Below are 26198 nucleotides of genomic sequence, written 5' to 3'. Positions count from 1 at the left end.
CATTTGCTTATATATTATAAACAGTAATTTGCTTTTTGGTTGCACAATGATATCATTACATTTCCTGTGTCTATCCAGCGCTCTCTCTCTAGTACGTGAGTAATTGGGCTGTCACTCAGTAGCAGCCTGGCTGTTTGAATGTAGTAGGATTACATGACACTCCCTTTTGCAACTTGACAGGTTTGAGGTAGGGGTGAGCAGCAACTGATTTTATTTTTTACCCTCCAAAAAAGCTGCACTGCAGATGCTAGTGTGGCTGAGCTGCTGTCTGGGAGTGTTTGCATGCTCTGTGATTAGTGTGTGTTTGTGCTCTCAAACAGTGATAAGGTATCAGTAATGGCTGTGTGTGTGTGTGTGTGTGTGTGTGTGTGTGTGTGTGTGTGTGTGTGTCACATGCTTTGTGAGTCACCTGAATGAACAGTGAGTTCACGCTTACCTGGTAATGTACAGATTTACTGTTTATATATATATATGGCTTACCCTCTGGCTGTAAAAACAGCCAATTAACTGAGATAAGAGCTTTACAGTGTTTGAGAATATAGTGGAAGATTTGATAAGTTGGTTTTACTTTAAGAAAATATGCAGAAATCATGTCTGGGTTTTTTTGTTTTGTTTTTTTTTTAAGATTTTTTTTTTTTATTTTGTTTTTTTAAAATTTTTTTTATTTGTAAGAATTGCTGCCAATTTCAGAGGGTGAGTTGGAGGGTGAAGCAGGTCAGATTAAAAGAGCTGTACTTCACTCAGTTCACTTCAATTGCATTTTATTTATATAGCATGGAATTAAAACAGCAAGTAAGGTAAAGACCACACAATAATACAGAAAAAGCCCTAACCACTTATAACCCCCCCTATGAGCAAGCACTTTGCAACAGTGGGGAGGAAAAACTCCCTTTTAACAGGAAGAAACCTCCAGCAGAACCAGGCTGAGGGAGGGGCGGCCATCAGCCATGACAGGTTGCAGGTGAGGAGAGGAGGATTTAATTTGGAGACAGGACACTCTGACCGCACTATTTATTTATTTCAGTAATCTTTATTTTAATTTATGTTTGAATAAAAAGACCTGAACATGAACGCTGACCTACGATATTGGCGCCCCAACCAGGTTGATAGCTAAACCTTTGGCCATTCTCAGTTATACAATAATTGAAAAACACATCAAATATTCACATGAATCAAAGTCTAACTGAAATAATGGTCATATGAAGTTGAACAATAATAGTCCCATTAGTCTTTGTGCTACTTAGAAAAAAAAGTGACATACAAAATATTAGACTTAGAACTTTTTATTGTCATTGTACAGTGGCCTGCACAATGAAATTATGTAGCAAGAATAGCAATATAAGAACACTATGTACACTATATACATGAAAGTAAAATGTTTGGGTTACAGGAAGCATTGTGGGGGTGTGTACAAGGGCATGGTAGTAAAATATAGTAAATATGGGTGGAAGTGCTGTGGAAATTGCACAGGAGAAAAAAATGGCAGTAACATAATAAATAGCAAAATAGCAGCAACAGAATGCTAGTATGATTGTATGGGATATAAAATGAAACAACTACGCAAAAGCAGACAAACATCAGTGCATGGAAGTAAACTTTAAAAGAGAGTGTACGACCTCAGTGGAAATGCGCAAATTAAATGGACTAAAGATGGTGTTTGCATTTGCTGCAAAGTTCATAAAGTTCCTTTAATCAGAAACAAGGCTGCCTGGTTACTAATGATGTCATGCTTTCAGCATGCAGTGGACATTTCTCTTTTTACCCTTGCTTTGTCATCATCAGACCTTGTCAGCCCACTCCCAGCATGCTTCTATTTGGCCAATTAGAGCTGAGATCCAACAGAGGAATTGAGTGAATGGAGTCATTTATTAGACAACTCTGTTTGTGGGTTTTTTTTGTTTTGTTTTGTTTTTGTTTTTTTTCATTGCTTTTTGTTAGTTTTCTTTTTTAGCCTGGAGCCACTTACAAGGGTATAACAGAGTTGCTGTTATTAATTAACAATCCTGTGAAACTCCTGCTAGTGTATTACAGTAAATTTGTCATATGGAGAAGTTTGAATCTTCCTCATTTGTGTTCTTCCTGAGACTTACTGACATGTTACTTTTCCTCATCTAAAGAGAAGAGCAATGTATCTTAACCACAGACACTCTTTCAGTAGTTTTCATGCTGCCATCCTGAGAGTCCGAGAAGCTGAAGCAGCTTCAAGTGTTTACCCTTACCACTTCCTTTTCCTCATCACTGACTCTCCCTGCAGATTAAGCAGCAAACATTTTTCCAGCTCGCTTCTGCACAGCAGAGTCGGATATAGCTCAGATCTTTCTGTTGTCAACTTGACATACCCTAAAATAAAATCCCAGACAAATTGGCAAACTGTGCCTGTTGCCAGGGCAAATAAAAGCGAAGGCAGTGTCAGCAGTGTGCGTTATCAATCTTCCTGGTTACTACTGATGTCACAGTGACATCACCAGTTTATTGCCGGAGTTAAAGCAGAACTATAAAACCATCACTCACTCTTAAGGGTAACCCAGTGGTTACCCTTAAGAGTGAGTGATCCAACTCTAAACTTAAAATGTCCCACTGTCAGACCCTGATAAATGGGAACTTACAATTCAGCTCAAACTTCTTTCTTTTCGTTCCTTTCAGTGGTGAAACTAGGCAGTAGGAAGTGTTTGTGGCATTTGTAACTGGTCTTTAGCGAGCACTTGAACCTGTTGCCAAGCAGGTTTCCCTGAAAGCCCTTAGTGCTGCAGGCATTATCGTTTACGTCCTTGTGTAACCTGTTTCCCAGGGACTCATTAGCCTGCGGTGTTTGAAGAGGAAAGTTTGGGTTAGGGAGGCACTGCTAGTCCAAATACTGACATCAAAGTGTTCTGATCCTTCTGTCATTCACTTCTGTGCAGTGAAGGTTGTCCTTTAGGTCCTATATATCAGCGGGTTTTTGATGTGTCCTTGATCCAGCTGATTCAAATGGCTAAATTACCTCCTTAACATGTCTTGAAGTTCTCCAGAGGCCTGGTAATGAACTAATCAATTGATTCAGTTGTGTTGACTCAGGGTGAGATCTAAAACCTGGCGGACGCCAGCCCTTGAGGCCTGGTGTTCCCCACCCCTGCTGTATATGTTTCTTCTTAGTCCTTGTGGCAGTGTACACTGTTCATTAAAAGAAACAACACTTTTCCCTTGAAATCCTTTAATCCTCAGTGGTAGTGAACATGTTGCTGCTTCTCCCAGCTCTCTGGCTTCGCTCCATGTCTGTTATCTGCTACCGAGTACAGTAAGAAGTGAATTTGTCAAATTACATGATTAGCTTAGACTGTGCAGGCACACATAGGAAAATAATTTAAATGTATAAGAGAAAAAACATTCAGTGGAGATCTAAATTAATACATTTTAGAGAAGTCTGTAATAAAAAAAGTATTTCTTCTATGGTGAGATTTCTCTGAAGGAGAAAACATTTTTACTCAGTGAACATCCTTTAAGAGCTTTTTTTTGTTGTTGCTGATATTACAAAAAAATGTCTCTTGAACATCCAACTGACAGACCTGTTGTGTCTGGAATTTGAAATGTAACCAAGAAAATATCAAGTTTTGTAGACTGTCATTAAGAACTTGAGCTAGGTCCAACCTTGAACTACGCCTCATTTTCTGCTTCTTCTCAAATAATTATGTGCACCTTAGATAATGAATCTTTGTGTACAAACATTAATCATGAACAAGGCCTAGAGTCACTGGAACATTTTCTTCACACTAGGTCTACAAAATCATCATCTAATAGGATGAATTTTTATTTTGAAAGGCATCAGTTACTACTTTGGCTTTAAACTGGATGAAAGAGGTAAACCTAAGGATGTAGTCAAAGCGGTATGCCACTTGTGCAGACGTATAGTGCGAGGACAGTACTCAAACATAACTAATTTGCATGGGCATTTACATGTCCACCATCCGGATGAGTATGCGGCTATCACCAGGTTCTGCAGCTCCATCAACAAACATTAGGGCGCACTCTGAGGAGGGTGCATTTGCTTGCAGATGAAAGAGGGTGCTGTTAAAGCAGCGCCAATATTTTTATTTATTTATTTTTTTCTGTTGACTGCTTCTATTAGCTCCATCATTATTAGCAAACTTACTCATGGGCAAATAAATAAATAAATTGCCCTTGTAAAAACTATAGTCGATATATTCGTCCAATCGCCCAACCCTATTAGCTGCCGACTGTTGACCCTTATCCTTTGCTGCATTAGCAAAACTGGAACAAAAGGAGAGATGATTGAAGAACTGCAGCCTTGAAATGATGCGTCTAGTTGCTTCAGCGCCTGTTATTATGTAGACATGTAGTTAAGTTGAAGTTTGAAAAGACTCAGTCAAGAAACTGGAAGACATCTTTGGAGGATTTCCAAAGAGATGATCGAAAAGTGAAAAAGTTTATAAAAGTGTTTCAAAGGACTCTTTGCAGTCCTGTGAGAAAACTTATTACTGGTGTAGTTAGTTTTTACCTTTAGCAGCAATAAGTCGAAGTAATCCATTTCTGTGTGACTATTAGCCCTTTGTTCTTTACAGTGTTTCTTCAGTTCATTGGGGTTTGGTACTGTTCTTTTTCTCTAATAAATCAGTTTTGTGTTCCTTTGCTTTATCACTTGTGCCGTTGTTGTTGTTATCCAAAGTGCTTTCATTGCAGCTCAGTTTGACTGCCAGTCCTGCTGTTTCAGGCACTGAACTGTCTTATCACACCATAACTGTGAAAACGGGTTGTAATGATTGACAGGGACTGGGCTGCCTGTCACATGTTACAGTGATAACTATGAAGTACTAAAATGGACAAAATCAAACGCAAATGAATAAATGGTTCATTAAATAAATCAATATAGCATTATACAATACAAGTACTTTAAAATACTTTTTGCATGAATTAGCACTCTAGTTAAAGTAACGAAAAACAAATCAGAAACAAATTATTTAATGTAAAAAAATAATACATGAATAAATAAAATGTTACAGAAACAGTTGGTCACATTAATAAATGTAATACCTCTTTAATGCCATATATTACATTTAAAAAAAAACAAAATAAACCTTTTTTTTTTTAATATCTTGGCATTCATGGCCCTCCATACTTCACAGAGATTGTGTCAAAAATGCAAGAGGCGAGAATAAAGTGCATTCATTTTTAATGGTGGAATAGAAAATAATGTTTTAAAAGAACACCTGTGTGTTATAAAATACATCTACCTGAGGTTATGTCTAATCTTAGACCACTCTTTTTTTTTTCTACAGTGGGCCAAGTAAAGGTCATCTGGGGATACTTAAATGTTAAAACAGCTGCCAATTTGTCACAGCTTTGCCTCTATACTAGTAAAAATTCCTCTTCAAACCATGAGCAGAGCAAGAGATTTGCTGAGCTTACTCATTCTTCCTTTTACTTCCTTTTACTGCAGGAACCTCTTGCACATTCATATGCATTCAGGTCCACCCCCCAGACAGTTTGAAGAATATAATAAAGAGCATTGCCTCTGGATTAAAAAGTTTTCTGTTTTTAAAAAAACAACCACAACAACAACCTAGAATTGTGTCAAAAAGTCAATCCCTAGATTTACCACTTCAAAGTTTTCAGTTACGTTTTGCTGACTTGTTGTTGTTAGTTCCTCCTTTTCTGTAACGTCTGGGTCTCGGGCACTTTGCTGCAAAGCTGCCTGTCAGTAATTTTCCAGCAGGACTGTTGCATCACATCCTCATATTTAAAGGTTCTTTCAAAATTTGATCTCCTACATATAAGGAAAAAACAAATCAAATCAGCCGCAGACACATATTTCTACTTGATTTATTTTTCCCCAGACCTAGTAAATATGACTTTTAGATCTCCAGCTTCATAAACTAATGACAGCCCACTATGTTAGTGTGTTCCAGAGTTTGTTTGTCAGTCAGCAAACGTCACAGGGGTGACATGAGACGCCAATTCCCATAGAGACAAGACCTGAAGAGTTCAAGGTTCAGAGCCTTACCGGAGCCTTTTTTATTTTCTGTGTGTGTGTGTGTGTGTGTGTGTGTGCACTGTGATGTTGAGTCTGGTTGGTTCCCTCTGGACGCACACTCGAACACACAGCGAGTGCTGAACTCAGCATGACTTCCCTTGCTGGAAACCAGCAGTGTTGCTCTGGGGGAGTCTTCGTGTTGTTAACCCAGTTTCTGGGAAGCGTTGGATGTTTTCTTTGGCTTTTGGTATGGATTTGTAGCCAGGATGCTAGTGTGTTTCTTTGCTCTTTGATGGAACGTGTTTGGCTCAGTGCTTTGGCTCAGTGTCTTTGTAATATGTGCATTTGTTTTTTGGGAGGTTTTTTTTGTTTGTTCTTAGAGCGGCTGAGTGGTCAGCATGCCTTTTTAGAGATATCCATTGCCGTTTGGTTGTGAACGATATATATACATTTTCACCAGGGATGCACCAGTGCAGCTTTTTTCCATTTCCACTATGATACCAGTATGTTCCAGTAGATTTGGGTCGGTGAGGATATGAAATGCGAAGATATGAAGAGGAGTTTGAATCAATCAGACAAACAGACTGAGAATTCCTGCGTGCGACTTGGCTTGATCAAAATATTGCTTTTGTAACTTAAAACAAATACAATCAAGCATATATTGAAGGTTCTCACATGACGTTGTGCATGCATTGCTCAATAATTTGCTACCATATTGGATGTGATATAACCAGTGGTCACTAGGGAAACGTGTATTTCTCGGCTGGTTGGGAGTGGCTCCTGGGTCTTTCTGGCTGGGTGAAATCGGTTGCAAAGAAAGTGCTGCACCTGAAATGTGCCAGTGATTGCTGTGGTTGCCTGTAGGTTTTCATGTTTGTCTGCAAAAGCTTGCAGTGGTAGTAAAAGCAAACTTTTTACTTTGATGCTGAACTTTCTCCACTTCTGATTTGTATGACTCTTTTCAAAGTTTCATTGCAGCTCCGAGAGTAGCTGGCTGGTGTTAGTGGACAAATCCGTCACTTCAAATCAAACTACCACTGATCTTTTTGCCAGTCGGTTTGGGAATGCATATTTTTCCCTATTGCAAGAGGGTTCACTAACCAGTCTGTAGACCTGTGGGAATCATTTTTCCCAGTAACTGTCAACAAGCTCCAACAACCACTAGGAACAGGTGGGGGAATGCTCATTTTTCAAATGTCTGATGCAGTAAGATAAAACAAGAGACCTTGAACCTGCCGGCTCTCTCACACAAAGTCCTCGTACACAGTGCCATGTGAGCTTGTTGTCTTGAACGCTTTATTGAGGTCCTTTTCTTGAAGTTTTGAAGTGTAGGGGATGACTATGAATGTGATGACACAAAGGCAGCAACCTTTTTGGCATATGACCTTTATTAGGGTTATTCATAGTAAGCTTAATTGCTTGCCTGTACATGTTTTAATAGACTTCTGACCATTTGAATGTCACACATGTAGTTTTTTTCCCTTTTATCCAGAAAACTACTTTCTGCCTCATATAAAGTAGATTGAAAGAATCTAATTGAGGATTTTGACTAAGAAACATTAGATCCTTGGCTTTCAGTCTGCATGTGTTCTAAAAAAGTAAAGCTATGCATTTAGAAATTTCCAGCTACGCAAAAGTCAGCCTTAATTTCTTTATATTTTGCAAGGAAAACGAGAAATTGGTGAAAATGAATGATTAAAATGTGTAAACATATGCGTAAATACAGTATACATGACAAAAACTGAGCTTGTGCAGTTCTAACCAGCCTGAGAGTCAGTATTTTTATATGACCACCTTTATTCTTCAGCACAGCCTGAACTGTCTTGGCAAGCCATCTTGTCTTGTCATTTCTTTAAACACAATGAATTGGCAGTTTTTGTTGTTGTCGTTTTGTTTTTTGGGTTGTTGTTTTTTTTTTTTTTGACTCCTTGTCATACTTAAAAATAAAACATTCTGCAAATCAGATAATTTCCAGATGTTGTTGCATAGTGGGTCAAAATCTAATAGTACAATACATTAGATTTCAAGTAATGGTACTTGAAACCAAGCCACAAACCATGACACAGCCTCCATGTTTCAAAGATGGCTGTAAACACTCACTGTTGTACCTTTGCCCTGACTTTGTCTGTACATACATGCATCTGAACATTCAACAGTGGCAACAGGTGTGATGAAGTGATGAATCCAAATTTGACAGTGTTGTCTCAAATATTGTTTTCAGCAAATAGCTTATTCGTGTACTTTTTATTTATTTATTTTTTGCCGGTCAAGCTACTTTTTCATAGAGTCAGCTAAAGAAACAGGTTGCTAGTAACAAAGTGCCTAAAGATGTGATTTAAAATTTTTTTTTTTTTGCCAGGTCTATTATGTGTAGACACAACACTGGTTCATCAGTGACTCACAGTAACAGCAAACAAAATGTAAAAAAAACATTCCTCTGAAAATGGTCAGGTACAAGGACTGGACTGCAAATGAGTAAAAAAGCAAACAAATGTCCAAAGAAAAACTCAGAAAGACCTTTAGAAAGCCTGAACTGTTGCTCAAGAGCACTTTAAAGCATTACGAGAAAGTCTGGCTCCTTGAAAGCAGAATATAAAGAAATTGGGGGGAGTGGGGGGGGGCTCGAGACTTTTGCACAGTACTCTTGGCATTCACAGCTGTCAGAAAATTTCAGTTTGGTTGAACCATATCTACTGTAAATACTGTGTATCTCATAGAAATGTGATGGCTATGTGTAGCAGCGAGATAACAAAATTCTCCTGAGTTCACAGCATTGTTGGCATCGCTCGCTTTTAGTTCAACGTCTCTTAATAGGGTTAAAGTGCAGTTAAAGTCCACGGTTAAGGCTATAAAAGTGTTAACTGGTAATAATTCATTCATTTGTTTAGTCGACTTTTCTCCCCCTTTTTTTAAAAGCACTCCATCTGAGGTAGAAAAGAGCTTTTTAAATTTCAAATTTTTTTCACAGCTTTTGTTTTGCTGCGTAGGTCAGCGGTGCTTATCAGAGCACGAGCTGTTCGGCAATTGATATTCAAGAGGACTGCGTTCACAGAATGAATGGAGAGTAAATGTAACCCACAGCCTGACCCCGTTTCACAGCACTGTGTACCACACAACCTTTCTTCCTGTCAGCTATCAGGGTCCCGCAGCATTCAGGAGGTGAAAGACCTTGTAAACACATGTGATCTCATTTTTACGCAGTGATCTGCCTTCGTCAAGCAGCTACAGCTCACAAACCTTTAAAAACAGCTCAGCAAGTCCTCAAAGACTTCCCAGGCGGATTAGCCAATCATTCACTTCCTTCAACAGCCTTCAGGGCGCTCTGTTGGAGTCCAAAGGAGGGACTGTGGGCAGTTTTCAGTTTGAGTCGTAGCACCGATTGTGATTTTAAGTTTTGGGAGCTTGAGGGGGGGCTGAGGAGAGATGCACTGGGAATTCTGGACTAAGAAGGTGGATGAGGAGGATTTGATTGAGAATGGTGAGTTTGTGTCACTGAGAGTGTTTTCCTTTCAGCTCAGAGTGTTTTTTTTTTTTTTCTCCTTTTCACTGCCAGTGTACTCTGCTCTCTCGTTGTCATAAACAAGAAGTGTGCTTTAACAGAGCCGAGAGTTAAATGGTTTCAACACAATCACTGCAACTACTCTGCAGTCATGTTCAGTGTTTTATCTACGGTCTTCTTTTGTTCACCAACTGTTTAAATTTGCACTAAATCTTAAAACCTCATCCGACTTTGCTTTGCTCTGTTTTTTTTGCTGATGTCTTTAACTTTATGGCACAAGAGTTTAATTATTAAGACAATTTACGGCCAATCACGCAGTGAGTCGTGTGGTTGGTGTGCTGGTGTGTATGTACTTTTCTATCCTACTCTAATTGATACAAGACGGTCTACTACACTCAGTCTCAATAAGTGTGTGTTATTATTATTCAGTCTCTCTGTCACTTTCATGCCTTCTTTTGGTCTGTTTTACAGCATCCAAAACATTAAACACAACATATACAATAATGGATTAAACAAAGCAGAGTAAATGTATAACTCAATAAAATAATGCCAACTAACTTGACAACAATGTCAATAAAATAAAAACCACACAGCACAAAGGAACTCAATTAAATACTAAAAATAAGGTAAAATAAATTAAAGGATTTCAGTAACTCTAAATAAAATGCAATAAAACACTTTATCATTACAAAAGTTGATATGAAAATCTATAAAAATGTAAATAAAGTGTTAAATAATAAAAAAATGGATATGGATCTCAATAAAAAATATAAATATTAAGTAAAAATAAAAAGTAAATAAATGTATAAATATGAAAATATTCAAATCTAAATAAATACAGTAAAAGGAAAATAATTAAAAATGGTTACTATTGTATGTTGTATAACTTATCTAAAAAGCTAAATATAATACAACACAGTCGTATTGCAAAGTAAATAAAAATAAAGTGCAAATGCACCTTTAATGAAGCTCCTCCTGCTTTGTCTTCTTCAGGACTTTGTAAAACAAAAGCTTCTTCCTGCTCAGTCTGAATAAAACTCTTGGTGCTGTCAGTGCACATGGAGAAAGGTACAAAACCAAAATGTCTTCACACAAAACAAACTGTTAACATTTGAGCCTGGGAGAGATCTGAGGATTAGGGTGAAGCCCTGGTCTGCACCACAGTTTGTTTGCAAGGCTGAACACAAGCAGAACAAAGCATAACACACTTAATGATTTTAAAAGTGTGAACTGTCAACAAAGTCGTTTTCTTTATTCTGACATTTTTTTTTTCCCCTAATCTCAGTGTCAGGAAAGGAAAACAATTTAACACAGATCCTGCATTTCAACATCGGGTTAAGGACTCCAAGACAGACTTGGATGCAGGGCGTTGTGCACGATATGACCAAGAACATTCTTCCAGTGATTCATGTTTTGTTTTCACATTAGCAGACCATCACTATCAGGGTCATGGAGGCCTGCGGCCTGTTCCTGCACACAGTGTGCAGTATGGCTAATAAACGGCTCGAGGGCAGTTACGATACAGCTTAAACTAGTTCATGCTGTTGTTGTTGTTGTTGTGTTTTTTGAGGTGAGTGCGATTTAATACCACAGGTTATGTTACAGGCTTCATTACCCTCAGCTGCCCCCTAACATTGCAGAAAGGGATGTTTTGCATAACTTGAGTCAGTGATGTCTAGATCACCGTTGTCAAACATAAGCCTCGGGGGCCAGAATCAGCTTGGCAAGGACTCTAATCCGGCCCACTGGACAGCTTTGGATAAGGTGACAGAGGGCATTCTTTTTGCACTCTTAACTGGATTTTCATAGCTTTTACATTTTTTCCTACTGATACAGACCTCCTCTGTTGCCAGTCATTGTGCCAGTGAGCAAGGCATTTTAACCCCTGCAAGAAGGATTCTTGTCAGGAGTTTGTAAACTGATGTCATTCATATAAACCGGGGCTCAAACCAGACTTTTGGTGATCCATGTACAGTAATGGTTAATACTTAACGACATAGCTGTGGCTACAACTTCTTTGGTGGTTTTGCCTCTGCATGACAAACGGTGCCTTCTTTTTCCCCTTTATTAATTCACTCACCCATACTGGTGTTCCTCTAGACCATGCTGATACAAATATCAACAGATCAGTTCTGTTAATTCACCCTCTAAAACCAGTCTAACCTGTCAGCTCAGGTGTGTAAAACTGTCCCTTTTGTGTTGTTGCATAAGAACATTCTTGCTGCTGTGATGCAGCTCATAGTGTTACAAAAGGCAGAAATGTGAAGTAATCCTAAATCAGACCAGTCGTCGATTCCTGATCACACATCAGCTGGAATTTCACGACGCTACGCTTCATGATCACCTGAGGAAAACCACCTTCCCAACACTAATGTGAGTTCATGTTTACTGTGGGTTTCCCCCCCTTAGTTCTCAGAACAAGCTCTCCTCTGCTTTCACAGTCATTACAATTATATTGTGCTCTGCTTTAATACTCAAATGAAAACCCTTTTAATTTCAGCTCAGGCTATTGTTTTGGGCCCATAATAACACACTTTCACACTGGGTAAATCTGAAGGTCTCCCTGCGTTGTTTCCTGTTTCCGTTTGGATCCATTTTTGATTGGTTGCTGCTGTCTGGATATGATTGCCAACTGTAGCGCAGACACTGCCACGTACTCAGGCTCTTTTGTTTTGGAGCTGCTTGAGAGAATAAAGCAGAGCTCGATCTCAGAGCCTTGTGTGTCTTTCCCTCAGACTTTCATCAATGCAGTATTGTCGAGGAATGGTGTTATCAAACTCACAGAAGCGGGCTACAATGCACTTTTCCTGTTGCTCTTTTGTGGGCATTTTTATGTTGTTTTTTTTCTTCAACCCCTTTTCTTTGCTTTGTAACAAGACTCAGCAGTGAGGTTACCACTCTTAGCATTTTAGCATTTGGGCATATGTGTGTCTGTGTGTTATTTTGTGTACTAGTCAGATTTTGCCTGAGAGAAGGAGGAACTCAGTTTGCTGCTGCTGACACATAAATTTTTGAAAAGCGAGTACTGCTGTGAAACACTTGTATGTAACATACTTACATTAGATTTTTCTTTTGTGGTACTTTTCAAATTTGTCTTTTTTAAATGTCATATTTTTACTGTCTCCCAGGGTTTTCTTGGTGCTTTTACATAGTTACACATATGTGGCATGACATTTATTTTTAATTCTTCTGGTAAAAAAAGTCCAGTTGAGAATCGACTCTTAGCGACTTATCTTGATTGTTCTAGTTATTTTTATTTATATTTGAGGGTGGTGTGGGGCAATGAGGGCAGAGAGAATGGGTTCACTGTGTGGAAGGAGTGACAAATGGGTTGAAGGTGGGCCTCCAAGGAGCAGAGGACAAGAGGAGTTTAGATATCTGAAGTCAGCCATCTGAAGCAACAGGTGGTGCACAAGCGGTGAAGAAGATGGTGCAGGCAGGGTGGAGTGGGTGGAAACAAGTGTGAGGGGTGATTTGTGACAGCAGCAAGAGTGATGGGGGGAGACTGACGAGGTGGTAGTGAGATTTTGCAGTAATGTATGATTTGGAGACGGCGGCACAGACAAAAACACCAGAGGGAGAGTTAAAGATTTTAAGATTTTCATCAGGTGGAACCATCATTGGAATGAACAAGAAATTAGTAGATCAGAGGGACCGCTCAGGCTGGAGACAAAGTTAGAGGCAAAGCTGTGCAGATCAGGGAAAACGTTTAGGGATGTAGTGATGGAGGACATGCTCAGGGTGCTAGCCATTAAGTGGGAAGGAGGCAGATGACCCGCTGTGGTGGCCTCCTAAAGCAAGTAGCAGAAAGAAGAGAAGAGAGAGTGTTAGTTTTATTAGTAGTGTTTTTTTTTTTTTTTAATAGCATTTGTTTTGTTACTATTATTATTTTTCTGTTATTGTTGTTGTTGTCATTAGTATTAGTAGAAATAGTAGTAGCTGTATTGTAAATAGTCGTATTGTTCACTTTTATTTAGTCTTGGGATTATATAATTGTTATTAAGATTGAAGGGCTGGTGTCTGTCGAGTATGATATAATTATATAATACAAAATAAATGCCAGAATCTGTCTCACATAATGAGGTCAGTGTATATATGCAATTAACAACCATCAGGCAAAAAGTCTTAGTCTGCTCTAAACGCTTAAATCAGGGGTGGGCAACTCCAGACCTCAAGGGTCGGCGTCCTGCAGGTTTTAGATGTGTCCTTGATCCAACACAGCTGATTCAAATGGCTAAATTACCTCCTCAACATGTGTTGAAGTTCTCCAGAGGCCTGGTAATGAACTAGTCATTTGATTCAGGTGTGTTGATCTAAAACCTGCAGGACACCGGCCCTTGAGTTCAACAGCCCTGACTTATATTCAGACACTTTTTTTTTTTTTTTTTTTTTTCTGCTCCTGACTCTATATCATGTCAGTGAGAGAGGATATTTAAATTGAGTTTCTCTGCTCAGTAAATTAAGCTAACACTGGTTATTTCAGATGAGTAAAGCTTTCTAATCCTCAAATGTCTGAAAGTCAGGCCAAAGTAGCAGCATTTTGAGTCGACTTGAATCTTGCAGTCCTGCTGACGTTGTGACAGCTGCACCTGAGAAGCCTAAAGCAGACATGAGTCTGTGGTCCCATCATCCTTTAGGTGCTTTATGTTGTCTGACCGCAGGAAGTGCTGGAGAGACAGGTGTTTGAGTGTGGCGATGTTACTCTGTCTCAAATGTACCTTCTGTCCCTCACTTTCAGGAGTTTACGAGGAGCATAACGGCACCAGCAGAACAGCCGGTATGAACGGTAGCGGCCCCAGCAGGCTTGTGGACCCACTGGAGGATCCGCTCCCTGGAGTGGGCACCTATGAAGACTTCAACACCATCGACTGGGTCAGAGAGAAGAGCAAAGACCGGGACAGGCACAGGGAGGTAAGGAGGAAGGATGGTTTTTTTGGGGGGGTGTAGATCAATTTCACTGTTATACCAATAATAAGATGAGACATGCACTCTCTGGGTGCTAAAGCAAGCATCAGTTCAACATCAGTTTTTTGTTTTTGGTAGATCTGGGTCCGTCAAATGGTGTCCAAATCCAAATTACAAATGATTATTCATGCTTTGTTTCCTCATGTTTCATAAGTCACTGCTTGTTGCCTTAGTGCGTCACCTTTACTTATAAGTGGCCCTCAAAGCTCCTGAACGACTGCTTACTCAGTCCTCTAAGTGATCTTATCAGGGACCTGTTTTGTCATCTTTACACTCTCCCCATGAAGTTTAGACTTTGACAGATATGGCCATACGCCTACTTACATTAGCAAACTCCTGCATCCATATGTGTGATGCAGGAGTTTGAAGACTTTGTGTATGAGTTTGCGGCTTCTAAACTTGCATTAAATGCACTACGATGTCATTTGATACCTGTGGACTGGATTTATTTTTTTTTTAATTTGTTTATGATTATGAATCACTTTGTGATCCTGATCTACTGTTGCTTGTTTTATTCAGCATTATCTGGGTTGTTTATGTATCGCCACACTTTTTAGAAGTAGAAGCATGGATGATGGAGGTTATGTGGAGATGTAGCTTCTTGAAGTAATCCTGAGTATTGGACTTCACGCCCTGTTACATGAGCCATCAACACAGCAGCACATGAGATAAATGAACCGGAATATAACTCGTCACTGTTTTTCTTGACCAGCTGTATATTTTAAGAGGTCGCAGTCTCATTCAAATGACTTCAATGTCATGTTTTTAGGATATGGAAGAAATTTCTCACTTTCTCATTCCTTTCATTCCTCCAGATCACCAATAAAAGCAGACAGTCCACTGTGGCCCTGCTGCACAGCATCAGTGATGCCTTCTCAGGGTGGCTGCTCATGCTGCTGGTGGGACTCATGTCAGGTACTGCACACACATGCATTTATTAACACTTTATTACCACAGTTCTCTTCAGTAACAGGTAGACAAAATCATAAGTAAGGAAAGCCAAACTAACTCCAGATGCAGTGAATTTTGATACACACACACACACACACACACACACACACACACACACACACACTGCAGTATAAAGTATGCAAATTCTCTATATGCTGCAGATGCAAATACACTGTTTTTGCACATAAATTGTCTCTCTTAAGTGCAGCGGCTCAAACTCTGAGTAGTTTATTGAAATGTTGTCATATCTTTGCTGAATTTGGGACCTCAGGTCCTGAGCAGGTGAAGACAAAGTTAGAGAAGCAAGGCTGAAATGGTTTGGACTTGTGCAGAGGAAGGATGATATACTGGAGAAAGGATATTAAAGATGGAGCTCAGAGATTAGAAGTGAAGGAGGACATGCAGATGGTTTGTGTGACACAGTAGGATGACAGGAATGGGGTGAGGTGAAGGCAGTTGGATGATCTGCTGTGGCAACAGAGTTTGGGGTACTGCTCTTGACTTGTAAAACACAGAGTTATTTAACTGATCTTGTAAGGCCATACTTTAAGACCTCTGAAGGTTCTAAAAAAGCTGCGGAACTGACATTATCGGATGGCCTTCTGCCTAATAAGTCTTAAAAAAAAAAAAAAGACTGAAGACCTCATTTTCTACCCTCTGTGGTTCTTGGGGTCTTTTTTCCTGTTCCTGGTGTCTTTGTGTTTGACTGTGTGACTGGGGTGTTTTTCACTACATGTAATGTATGTTACGTCTTCTCTGTTCTTTGTGAAGCACTTTGATGGAAAGCATTTGTACTTGCTCAGACTTTTTCTCGTGTTTCATTGCTGCCCGCATCAGCTGAACATTATTTCCCATGTGGTGACAGAAAACTGGTGTAGAGCCGCGACGTAGCACGAGCACAGCACTGAAAATATGCAGGGCAGCACATCTGAATGTTCGTAATATCGGTTAAAAATCTCGCACATAATCTTTTTGTTGACCTTTTAGGTTGTAAACTTGACTTGTTCAGATTACAGTGATCCACTTCTCTGACATTTGGTCGTACTCAGATATGCATAATAAAAGTAATAAACTTTATCTATATAGCACCTATAAAAACAGAACTCAGAGTAATGCAGAGTACTCAGAGGCTAGATTCAAACAGAAAGCCAAACATTAAAGTCGAGATTGTTAAAACAACAAAGGAAAAAGTCAGGCACAAACCAGGCAATCACAATAACTTGGGTCATTCCATGAAAAACACGGTTCTTCAGGGCGTGAGTGTATTTAATAAAACTAAACTGTACCTTCATACTGTGGATATGAATACTAATACCAAATAAGTTTTGTAAAGCTTGTTTCTGTTCAGCACACTTTTTTTTTTTTTTTCTATGAAGACCTTTGAGCATCAATAACAGAGGATGTGTGCTAGCTCCAATAGCAAAAATGCAACAAGACTAATGTCTAAGATGTGGAGTAAGTGAAACAAGCATTGGAGCCCTGGAGGTTTTATCTGTTTTCTCATGATTCACTGGAGGAAACTTCAATAACCTGTATTTTGTGCAAATTGTACCATCATGTGGGTGAGCTATATTGGTCAAAATAACGTTCTCCTCCTCACTTACATTTTAATACCAGGCTTATCTTTAAGACCAGATTTGTTCTGTTTCAAAAACTTGTTTTAACACTCATCATTGTAGCTTATGTCTGTGAAAATGCAGGAACTGATTACTTTGGTTCCCTTGCTACTGCTAAGAACTGAAGCAAGGGAACAGAAATAATGACATAGACAAGTTAAGGCGGTAACCAGACAATAAAAGACTGTAAAAGACGACATCACATGTATTGATAGGACAGAATACAAGTCTATAAAAAGGTTTAGGTTGAGCTTTTTAAGGAGGTCAAGGAGTTAGTCGTATCCCATCAGGCGGTTCATTCCAAAGAAGAGGAGCAGGATCTGGTTTAGACTTAAATCTTGAATGTTTGGTAACTGGAAGGGAGAATATGAGAATATGGTGTCAGTATTTCTGTGCATATGTGCAAATGACTTGTAACATGTGGAGAGTTTCCACAGTGTGTGTTTATCCTATCTTCCTGCCCTCAACCTCAAACTGACCAAAGCAGATGGCTGCTCCTCCCTGAGCCTGGTTCTGCTGGAGGTTTCTTCCTGTTAAAAGGGACTTTTTTCTTCCCAGTGTTGCCAAGTGCTTACTCATATGGGGAGCTGTCTGACTGTTGGGGTTTCTCTCTATTATTGTAAGGTCTTTACCTTACAGATTTTTCTTTCTTGTTGTCTTTGCCCTCAACTCGTCTCGCTCGCTTTTTCAGGCGCTCTAGCCGGCGGCATCGACATCTCAGCCCACTGGATGACAGACGTGAAAGGAGGGTTGTGTCTCCGAGGCTTCTGGTTCAACCACGAGCACTGCTGCTGGTTGTCTAATGAGACCACCTTCCAGGAGAGGGACCGGTGTCCACAGTGGCAGAGCTGGGCTGAACTCATAACAGGAAAGTCAGAGGTAGGAGAAGATTTTAAAACTAGAAAGCCGAAAGTGTTCGGAGTAAAACTGGTTTTCCGCTGATTTTGATGCATGTACAGTTAATGGCAGTTATCATTCTTAGACCTGTTTTTGAGTGCTTTTCTTGGCTCCAAATGTGTGAATGAAGTGTTATCCCAAGCCTTGAGTTTGAGATTTGTTGACTGTTCCTCAGGCTTCAGTGCTGCTATGGTTCCATCTACTGGTTGAAAATTGTCATGGTACAAAATCTAAACCACTGACTTCAGGATTTCCACAAAACTAATCACTGCTTAGTTATTTATGTTATGTTTATTTATGTTTGTTTTGTTTGTTAATTTTTCAGAAGTCATACGTCACTTCGTGTGTGTGTGTGTGTGTGTGTGTTATTTGTGCTTCTGCAGGGCCCCTTTGCCTACATCGTGAACTACCTGATGTACATATTTTGGGCTCTGATGTTCTCCTTCTTGGCCGTTATACTGGTTAGAGCCTTTGCTCCGTACGCATGTGGATCAGGAATACCAGAGGTGAGGCTGCACTCTAAACAATAATGGGTAAACCATCACAGAGCTGTTAAGTGACTGATCATATTAATGGTTTAAATGACTTTTTTCCCCACTTTATGTCGTTGCTTTTAGTTCATCTCTTATTTAGTTAATAGGCCACATAGAGTACATCAGTACTTTATGTAAGAGTGGTCCAGTAAGAGTTGGACCACTACGGCTGTTAGTTAAATAACTATAGAGGGAAAAAAACACCTTCAGAAGATTCGCTTCTCTTTCACTATTAAGAAAATTCCAAAAAATTTTAAATCTAATCTAAAAATTTCATATTTAATAAATCTTTTACATATAAATGTAAAGAAAACTCACAAAACAGCTCTCTGTTTTTCAACACTACAAAGAAACACTGCTGTAATAAATCAGTGAAACCCGGCACCCACCCCTTAATCTGACACAGATTTGTTAAATTACAGAAAGGTAGAGGGTATTTTAAAAAAATAATGTTTTGGACCCAGTGTTTTTTGTTTTTTCAAAATATGTAAGGGTTCATGGACAGCAGCAATTCCTTAAGTATTGTCCCCAGCCCCCTTGTGGGTATTTTAGGTACTGCAGTCAATTCGATATCATTAAAATAATTTGGAATTGGTTCCAAAATCAGCTTTGTCCAGTTAAATGTTCTTTTAAAATCCCAAAAGATTTTTTTTAAATTTAGATTTTGTAATGTTGTATAAAAATAAATGTAAAAACTAAGATAGTTCAGCCCTCTGGCTCAGAGTTATGAGGATCCTGTGTTTGATATCCATGATCTGCAGTCATGGCTAAATGTTTTGGCAGCGACACTGGTTTTGTGTTTCATAAACTGCAGTTTCATGTTTTAGAATTTTGTTTTTCACGTTTCTGTTGTAGTGAAGAACAGGCATGAGCATTTTATAAGCTTCAAATTGGTTTATAGTCAAATAAGTCAAATTCATGCAGGGAGTTGGTGTTACAGCATTGACCCGTCTTGATAACAGTCCACTGCATCTTTAGTGGGCTTCTGCTTGCCCACCAGCTTTTTAACAAGAGACCATGCTGAGGACTTGAGGTACTGATTAAGCAGGAATGGATTGACACTGTCACTCAGGATTTGGCCCAGAAGATGAGATCCAGCAGATATCCATGCTGCAGAGAACTACAGAAGAAGAAGGGTCAAAACTGTTAACACTGACTCTTTGCATAAATTTGGTTTACTTGCCAATAAAAGTCTTAGAAACTTGTGAAATGTGGGAGCTAGCATGTAGGGGTGGTGCAGCATGGGAACAAGAGTTAATTCAGTTGGCAGATTTAGCCAACTGAATTCAACACATGAGTCAATGCTTAATGAACTGTATGTTGGATTTCCAATCTCCTTGACACTGTAAAGCTAGTTTAAAAGGTAGAATTTTGTGTGTGAATCTAATTGGCATATACTCAGATTTATGCCCGTTACCTTTAATGTAACCTTACATTGAACACCAGATCCTGACCTGCACCAGTCAACACAGTGCATCGCTGTAAACTTCATCACATTAAATGGTAAATGGCCTGTATTTATATAGCGCTTTTATGGTCCCTAAGGACCCCAAAGCGCTTTACATATCCAGTCATTCACCCATTCACGCACACATTCACACACTGGTGATGGCAAGCTACGTTGTAGCCACAGCCACCCTGGGGCGCACTGACAGAGGCGAGGCTGCCGGACACTGGCGCCACCGGGCCCTCTGACCACCACCAGTAGGCAACGGGTGAAGTGTCTTGCCCAAGGACACAACGACCGAAACTGTCCGAGCCGGGGCTCGAACCGGCAACCTTCCGATTACAAGGCGAACCAGGGATCATTACCAGCTTGACCAGCGTTAAACTGCCCAGTACATAGTTTCATGCAACCTTTGAATAATACTAAATTTGTGTGCTTCAGTTGGTTTTGCCAGACGTTTCACAGAAGCTTCATTCATAAACACATCAAAGAAGTGTTGCTCGTTAATGCTGCTCCTGTGCAGTTGTTGGAAACCTAAAATATTCTCGTACTTACAGCTTTTTCTTTTTAATTTCAATAAGCATCAGGTCAATTAGTTCTGCTTCTCCATTCTCACCATTCACTCATCATTTCTTTTTTTAATCAAAGCATCCAGTCACATTGATTTATTTGTGTCCAGCTCTCACTCGTCCATCGGCCTTTGTTTGCTCTCCTGTTCGCTCCGTTTCTTTCATTTTTCATTTCTGAGGAGGTGAAAAGCCGAAGATTTGCTTACACTCTGGAAATCCAAACATTTTCCCACTGATTCGTCCACTCTAGGAAAAAAAACCAAAACAAAAATACACCAGTTTCCTCCAAATACAAATATTATCCTGCTCACTGCTCCTCTCAGTTGAGGAACTGTTTAATTTTGTGGAACTTGAATCGTTTTCTCCCAACACTCTCGTTTCTCAAAGGTCAGCAGGGCCACGCACAAGAGATTAACCACTTATTTGAAAGAAAAATATCAAAACACAAACCTCATTTCTCTCCTCGGGCCCTCCTTCGGTGTTTACACTCGCTTTCTCGTGGTTATACACTCAGACAGGCGTATCTAAACCGAACCCTCCCTAACATAAACATATCCTCATCTTCTCCTTGCACATGCAAACAAACCCAGTCACTCTCACCTCCGTCTTCTTCAGATTAAAACCATCCTCAGTGGCTTCATCATCCGGGGCTACCTGGGGAAGTGGACCCTGATCATCAAGACCATCACCCTGGTCTTAGCCGTCTCCTCCGGACTCAGTTTAGGGAAGGAAGGCCCTCTGGTCCACGTCGCCTGCTGCTGTGCTAATATACTCTGTCACCTGTTCACCAAGTACCGCAAGAATGAGGCCAAGAGGCGAGAGGTAAGCAGGGTTGATGCCGGCGGTGTTGGAGGAGTTATTGCTGGTTTTTGGAGAAACTTGACAGGAAAGATGGTGATCAAGAAAGAAAACACTACAAGCAAAATATTACAATAGCTAAACATCGCAAATACAAGACTGTTGACCTTCTACATTAGGCTGAAAAATGGATCTGTTACATTAAAAGTTAACTGGAAAATGATATTTTAAACCACACTGGTTAATCATGTAACTCTTTAATTGGAAGCAGACCTCAATACAGGTGGTTTTATATAATATATACTCTCTTTGCAGAAATATATTTTTCACATATTCTTTAGTTTAGATTAAATTGATGGAAGATAAAAGGAATTCAACAAAAAGGCCAAAATTTCTGGTTGAAGCTTTAAATTTTAAATATTTTTCTTATATTTCTTAATTATAGGATAAAACTGTGGGAACAGCAGTTTTTCCTGTGCTGTCGTTATCCCTTTAATCTGCACAATGACTGTTCGATGTGCTTGATCACTTGATTGTTTTGTTGGGCAAGACAGTTGGTACAGTTTTTTTTCTTCTTTTCTTTTTTTTTTTTTTTTTTTTGTCTCTACATGTAGGTGTTATCAGCGGCAGCAGCAGTGGGTGTGTCAGTGGCTTTTGGAGCTCCTATTGGAGGAGTCCTGTTCAGTCTGGAGGAGGTGGGTAGTGCTTATGATGCATTTTCCACCTTTTTCTATCATTTGTCTGCAGATCCTCTGTATATGTGTCTGTATCCCTGTGTCAGAACAACACCTGCAGTGCCGGCTATTTTATTACTGCACAAATACCTGATCTGAATTGGTTTTTAATTGCTTTCCAGTTCCTGTGTAATTTTTCGTACTGGAATGAGCACAGCGCTGGCACCAAACTGGGACATAATAAATATGAGGAATTATTTGCAGTCTTACTTTGGGAAGCGAATGCATTTTTGGCAGCTGTCAAATCCATCTTGAGCAGAAACATGCTGAGGAGTTTCTGGAATAAGGACACTGGCACTTTGATCACTTCATGGGGTCTCCCCAAAACAGGGAACATGACCAGTGTTTTTAATTATAGAGCCGGCCTGGCCGTGCACTGAGCTGATGAACCAGGGTTTGTTTATGTTATGAGATAATGTAATGAAAACTATTAGCTCAATGTTGGCCTCACAAAATAGAGGAAAGGCCAATGCGTGAGCATTTTGTTAATTAAAAAAATACATCCAATTTAATTGCCCATGCTGTTTTTTACTGGCTCTTTCTATCGCCCCACACAGAGATCCCATCTCGGTGTCATAAAGATTTGCTAATGTCTGCTATGCTTATTAGACTTTCCAAGAGTTTTTAATTTCATTTAGTTTAAAATGGTCATTTTTAATTCAGTTTTGTCTAATTTGGTTTCCAGAGCAGGCTTGCTTTGTTTCAGTTTAGTTTTTATTGTTTAAAGATGACTGAGATATTTGAGTCTCACATAAACAGAAGCCGCAAACGTTTCCTTGGGATGGTTGTTTTGACAATCTGAGCAAAATTGAAAAAAGACAACATTTTAAAAACATGGAGAATAATGTCTTATTTTATTTAGCTTGTTTTTACAAAACTATCATTTTGGTTAAGCCTAGTTTTATATCAAAACTTTGTGTTTTCCTTTCAGTCCAGTTTTAGTTATTTTGTTTAGGTTTGGGTTTAATTGGGGTGAGGTGTAATGAGTTACGACTTTGTCCCTCTCTCATCAATAAATGTCTCTGTCCGCCTCTCTCTCCTCCAGGTGAGCTACTACTTCCCCCTGAAGACTCTGTGGCGTTCGTTCTTCGCCGCTCTGGTGGCGGCCTTCACCCTGCGCTCCATCAACCCTTTTGGGAACAGTCGCCTGGTGCTCTTCTATGTGGAGTTTCACACGCCGTGGCACCTGGTGGAGCTGGCCCCTTTCATCCTGCTGGGGATCTTTGGAGGCCTTTGGGGGGCGCTGTTCATCAAGGCTAACATTGCCTGGTGCAGACTTCGTGAGTAGCGGTGACATATCTGTGACGTATTTTTCTTTCCTTTGTGTCTCCAACCCATAAATCAGCTTCTCCACACACCCCACAGGTAAAACCACTTGTCTGGGTCACTACCCCGTCATCGAGGTGCTGGTGGTCGCCGCGCTGACCGCCTTACTCTCCTACCCCAACAGTTACACCAGGATGAGCGGATCTGAGCTCATCTCTGAACTCTTCAACGACTGCTCCCTGCTGGACTCGTCTCAGCTGTGCGGCTACAAACAGGTCAGCCGATAAATCGCCGCATCAGGATACTGCAGTTTTTCACATTATTATTTAACCTTGCTGAGCTATCTAATATATATTTATATATATTTGTTGTTCTTCTTTCTCGCTGCTTCCTTTTCCCCCTCTTTCTGTCTCTTTGCGCATCTTTCTTCTCCTCACTCGTGCTCACAGCCAGCCAACACGTCAGACACAGGTGTAGATAACAGCCTCGCTGACCGGCCAGCGGGACCGGGCCTTTACACGGCGCTGTGGCAGCTGGCCCTGGCCTTGGTCTTCAAGATGATGATCACTGTTATTACATTTGGCATGAAGGTTTGTGAAGAGACACTCAGCGGTCTGCTTTGAACTCCTCATCGATGAGACATTTATTGTTATTCTCCCCATGGTGTAACATTGCATGTAAAAAGCCTACAAAGGCAGCTGCCTTTAATATATCTGGAGCTACATTTGATCAAGTTTCCAGCGTTCATTCACTCATGTTACCCATTTGGGAATTTTGATGGATGAAGTAAGTGATTCTGTAAATGGTTTTCTGTGTTTCATATACGATGTGAATCCCCGTCATGTCGCTCGCTGAAGAAAAAAATGAATATTGTTTTGTAGAAAACGTAAAAGTCCCTTTGGTAACGAAGCTTAAATGAATTGGCTGAAAATGCCTGTGGAAATATTTTAATTGGAGACAATCTTGTCTGAGATGGTGATGTGCATCATGAGGTTCTCTGACGGGGAAAAAATGGGGGGGAAAGTTGGGAACATAACCAGAATCTGGGAGCGAAGGCCCTCTTTTTGACTTATTGAATTAAAAGCTACCGCAAACTAAACTGTTAGATGCACAGAAAGTTCTGGATGGATATTTTTAACTGATTCTGTCCGTGCAGGTTCCCTCTGGGCTCTTCATTCCCAGCATGGCAGTTGGAGCCATAGCTGGCAGGCTGCTCGGTGTTGGCATGGAGCAGCTGGCCTACTACAACCACGACGCTGTTATCTTTAAAGGGTGGTGCTCTCAAGGGGCAGACTGCATCACGCCGGGGCTTTACGCCATGGTTGGAGCTGCCGCTTGTTTAGGTGAGACATGGATGTCGGTTTCCTGAGTGTTTGCTTGATTTAAAAGATTTTAAAGCTGTGTGGTTAAGTGGAGGATGATGAGGGTATCGTCGGGAGGATTGAGAAGTGACAAAAGATACTGGACAGACAAACATAAACCAAGAGTGGCGGTGAAGTCTCAGAGGCACGCTGAGGTCTCAGCCGGCTGTTTGAGTTTAGATTTAGGCTGTTTCGCAGTAATATTCTAAACATGTTCTTCTACGAACATCCTGAGTCTGACATGAAAATGTTTTAAGATACAGAAAGCAGCTGGATGTGAGAAGGCTGAAGGACTCCTGGAATACTTGATCCACACTGGAGGAAGCCATTCCATGAATCTTTGTGTATGACTTATCTATCCAGTTTATTATGGTCTGTAAATGATTCGAGGTGCCAGACATTGCCAACAGTCACTTAAAGGAGCTTTACATTTTAATTCAAATCCACCCTTCAGTCTATCCATCCATTGTCCTTCCACTTGTCTCCTGAAGTTGGGTCAGTTCCTCCTGAGGGATCCCAAGTTGTTCCCAGACCAGACAAGATATGGGTCTACCCCTGATCTCGTCTCAGTTACGCATGCACTGAAAACAACCAAAGGAGACATCCTAACCAGAGCCCCAAACCACTTAAGCAGGCTCCTTTCAACAAGTAGTAGGAGTGGATCCCTCTGGATGTCTGAACTCCTCACCCTACCTCTAAAGCTAGCCTCAGCCACCCCAAGGAAGAAACTAATTTCAGCCACTTGTATTTACAATTTTTCTCTTTTGCTCATTACCCAGATTTCATGACCATAGGTGATGGTTGGGGCATAGATGGACTGGTAAATAGAAAGCTTCACGAAAGACTCAGCTCACTCCTCATCACGACAAACGGGTTCATTGCACCAGTCAGGCCGTTTAACTGACACTCCACCTTCACATCACTCGTGAATAAGATCCCAAGATACTTGAACTCCTTTGCATAAAACAATCAGACAATCCACTATAAGCAAGCACCTGGTAATGGCAGGAAAGAAGAAGGGCCTTTTTTCTGAACAGGAAGAAATCTCCAACTGACTCAGGCTCTGTGCTGTGATGGGGGAAAAAAGACAAATCAGAACTCTATGGAAGAGAGAATATGACAGTTAATAACCAAGAATGTATGGATGGATAGATAGTAGTCAATCCTTTGATTGATGTGTGAGTCAAAAACCAAAGGGAATCTGTGCACTGTTTTCTCATAGTAGTCCCCAGTGAAAGCATGAGTAACACGTCTTGATTTTTGCTCAATAATCCACGTAAAGAAACTTCAAAAAGTTCATTCAGATTGCAAGTTCCTCCAAACTGTACTGTTTATAACACTGGCCAAACTTGCACACGCTGAGACTAAATAAGTCACTCGGATGAGTAATTAAAGATTTCTCCTGCTGAAAACGCTCCATCCAGAAGAACAGAGTCAACTTTGTGGCTCGTATAACGCAAGAAATATCGGCCCCTTGTGGGACTCCATGGCCAACTTTTGTGTGACTCCTCACTTACAACAACAAACAGGAATCCATCAGACACTTATGAATCAAGCCACCACAGCACATGGCCTTTAATACTAATAATGCTTTTTA

General features: G+C 40.2%; 1 protein-coding gene across 5 annotated transcripts in view; it reads left to right on the top strand.

Annotated features, from left to right (window-relative positions):
* The window catches only part of clcn5b (chloride channel, voltage-sensitive 5b), a 41257-nt gene that overhangs the window by 2867 nt on the left and 12192 nt on the right, over positions 1-26198 (top strand). For 2 of the 5 annotated variants that reach the window (XM_005458598.4, XM_003453923.5), the window contains exons 3-12: positions 14203-14375; positions 15245-15344; positions 17688-17875; positions 18277-18399; positions 21058-21264; positions 21855-21935; positions 23020-23254; positions 23340-23515; positions 23690-23830; positions 24397-24583. In XM_005458598.4, the coding sequence (XP_005458655.1) occupies positions 14203-14375; positions 15245-15344; positions 17688-17875; positions 18277-18399; positions 21058-21264; positions 21855-21935; positions 23020-23254; positions 23340-23515; positions 23690-23830; positions 24397-24583 (1611 nt within the window). Of the gene's footprint in view, positions 1-9252; positions 9444-11707; positions 11838-13762; positions 14102-14202; positions 14376-15244; positions 15345-17687; positions 17876-18276; positions 18400-21057; positions 21265-21854; positions 21936-23019; positions 23255-23339; positions 23516-23689; positions 23831-24396; positions 24584-26198 lie in introns of those variants that run through there. The other 3 variants (XM_005458599.4, XM_019353163.2, XM_019353162.2) reach the window with 3 other exon arrangements.

The sequence above is a fragment of the Oreochromis niloticus genome, linkage group LG3 (assembly GCF_001858045.2).
Source record: "Oreochromis niloticus isolate F11D_XX linkage group LG3, O_niloticus_UMD_NMBU, whole genome shotgun sequence".
NCBI classification, from domain to species: domain Eukaryota; kingdom Metazoa; phylum Chordata; class Actinopteri; order Cichliformes; family Cichlidae; genus Oreochromis; species Oreochromis niloticus.
The sequence above is the reverse complement of the archived record's forward strand: the minus strand, read 5'-3'. Positions and strand labels throughout refer to the sequence as shown.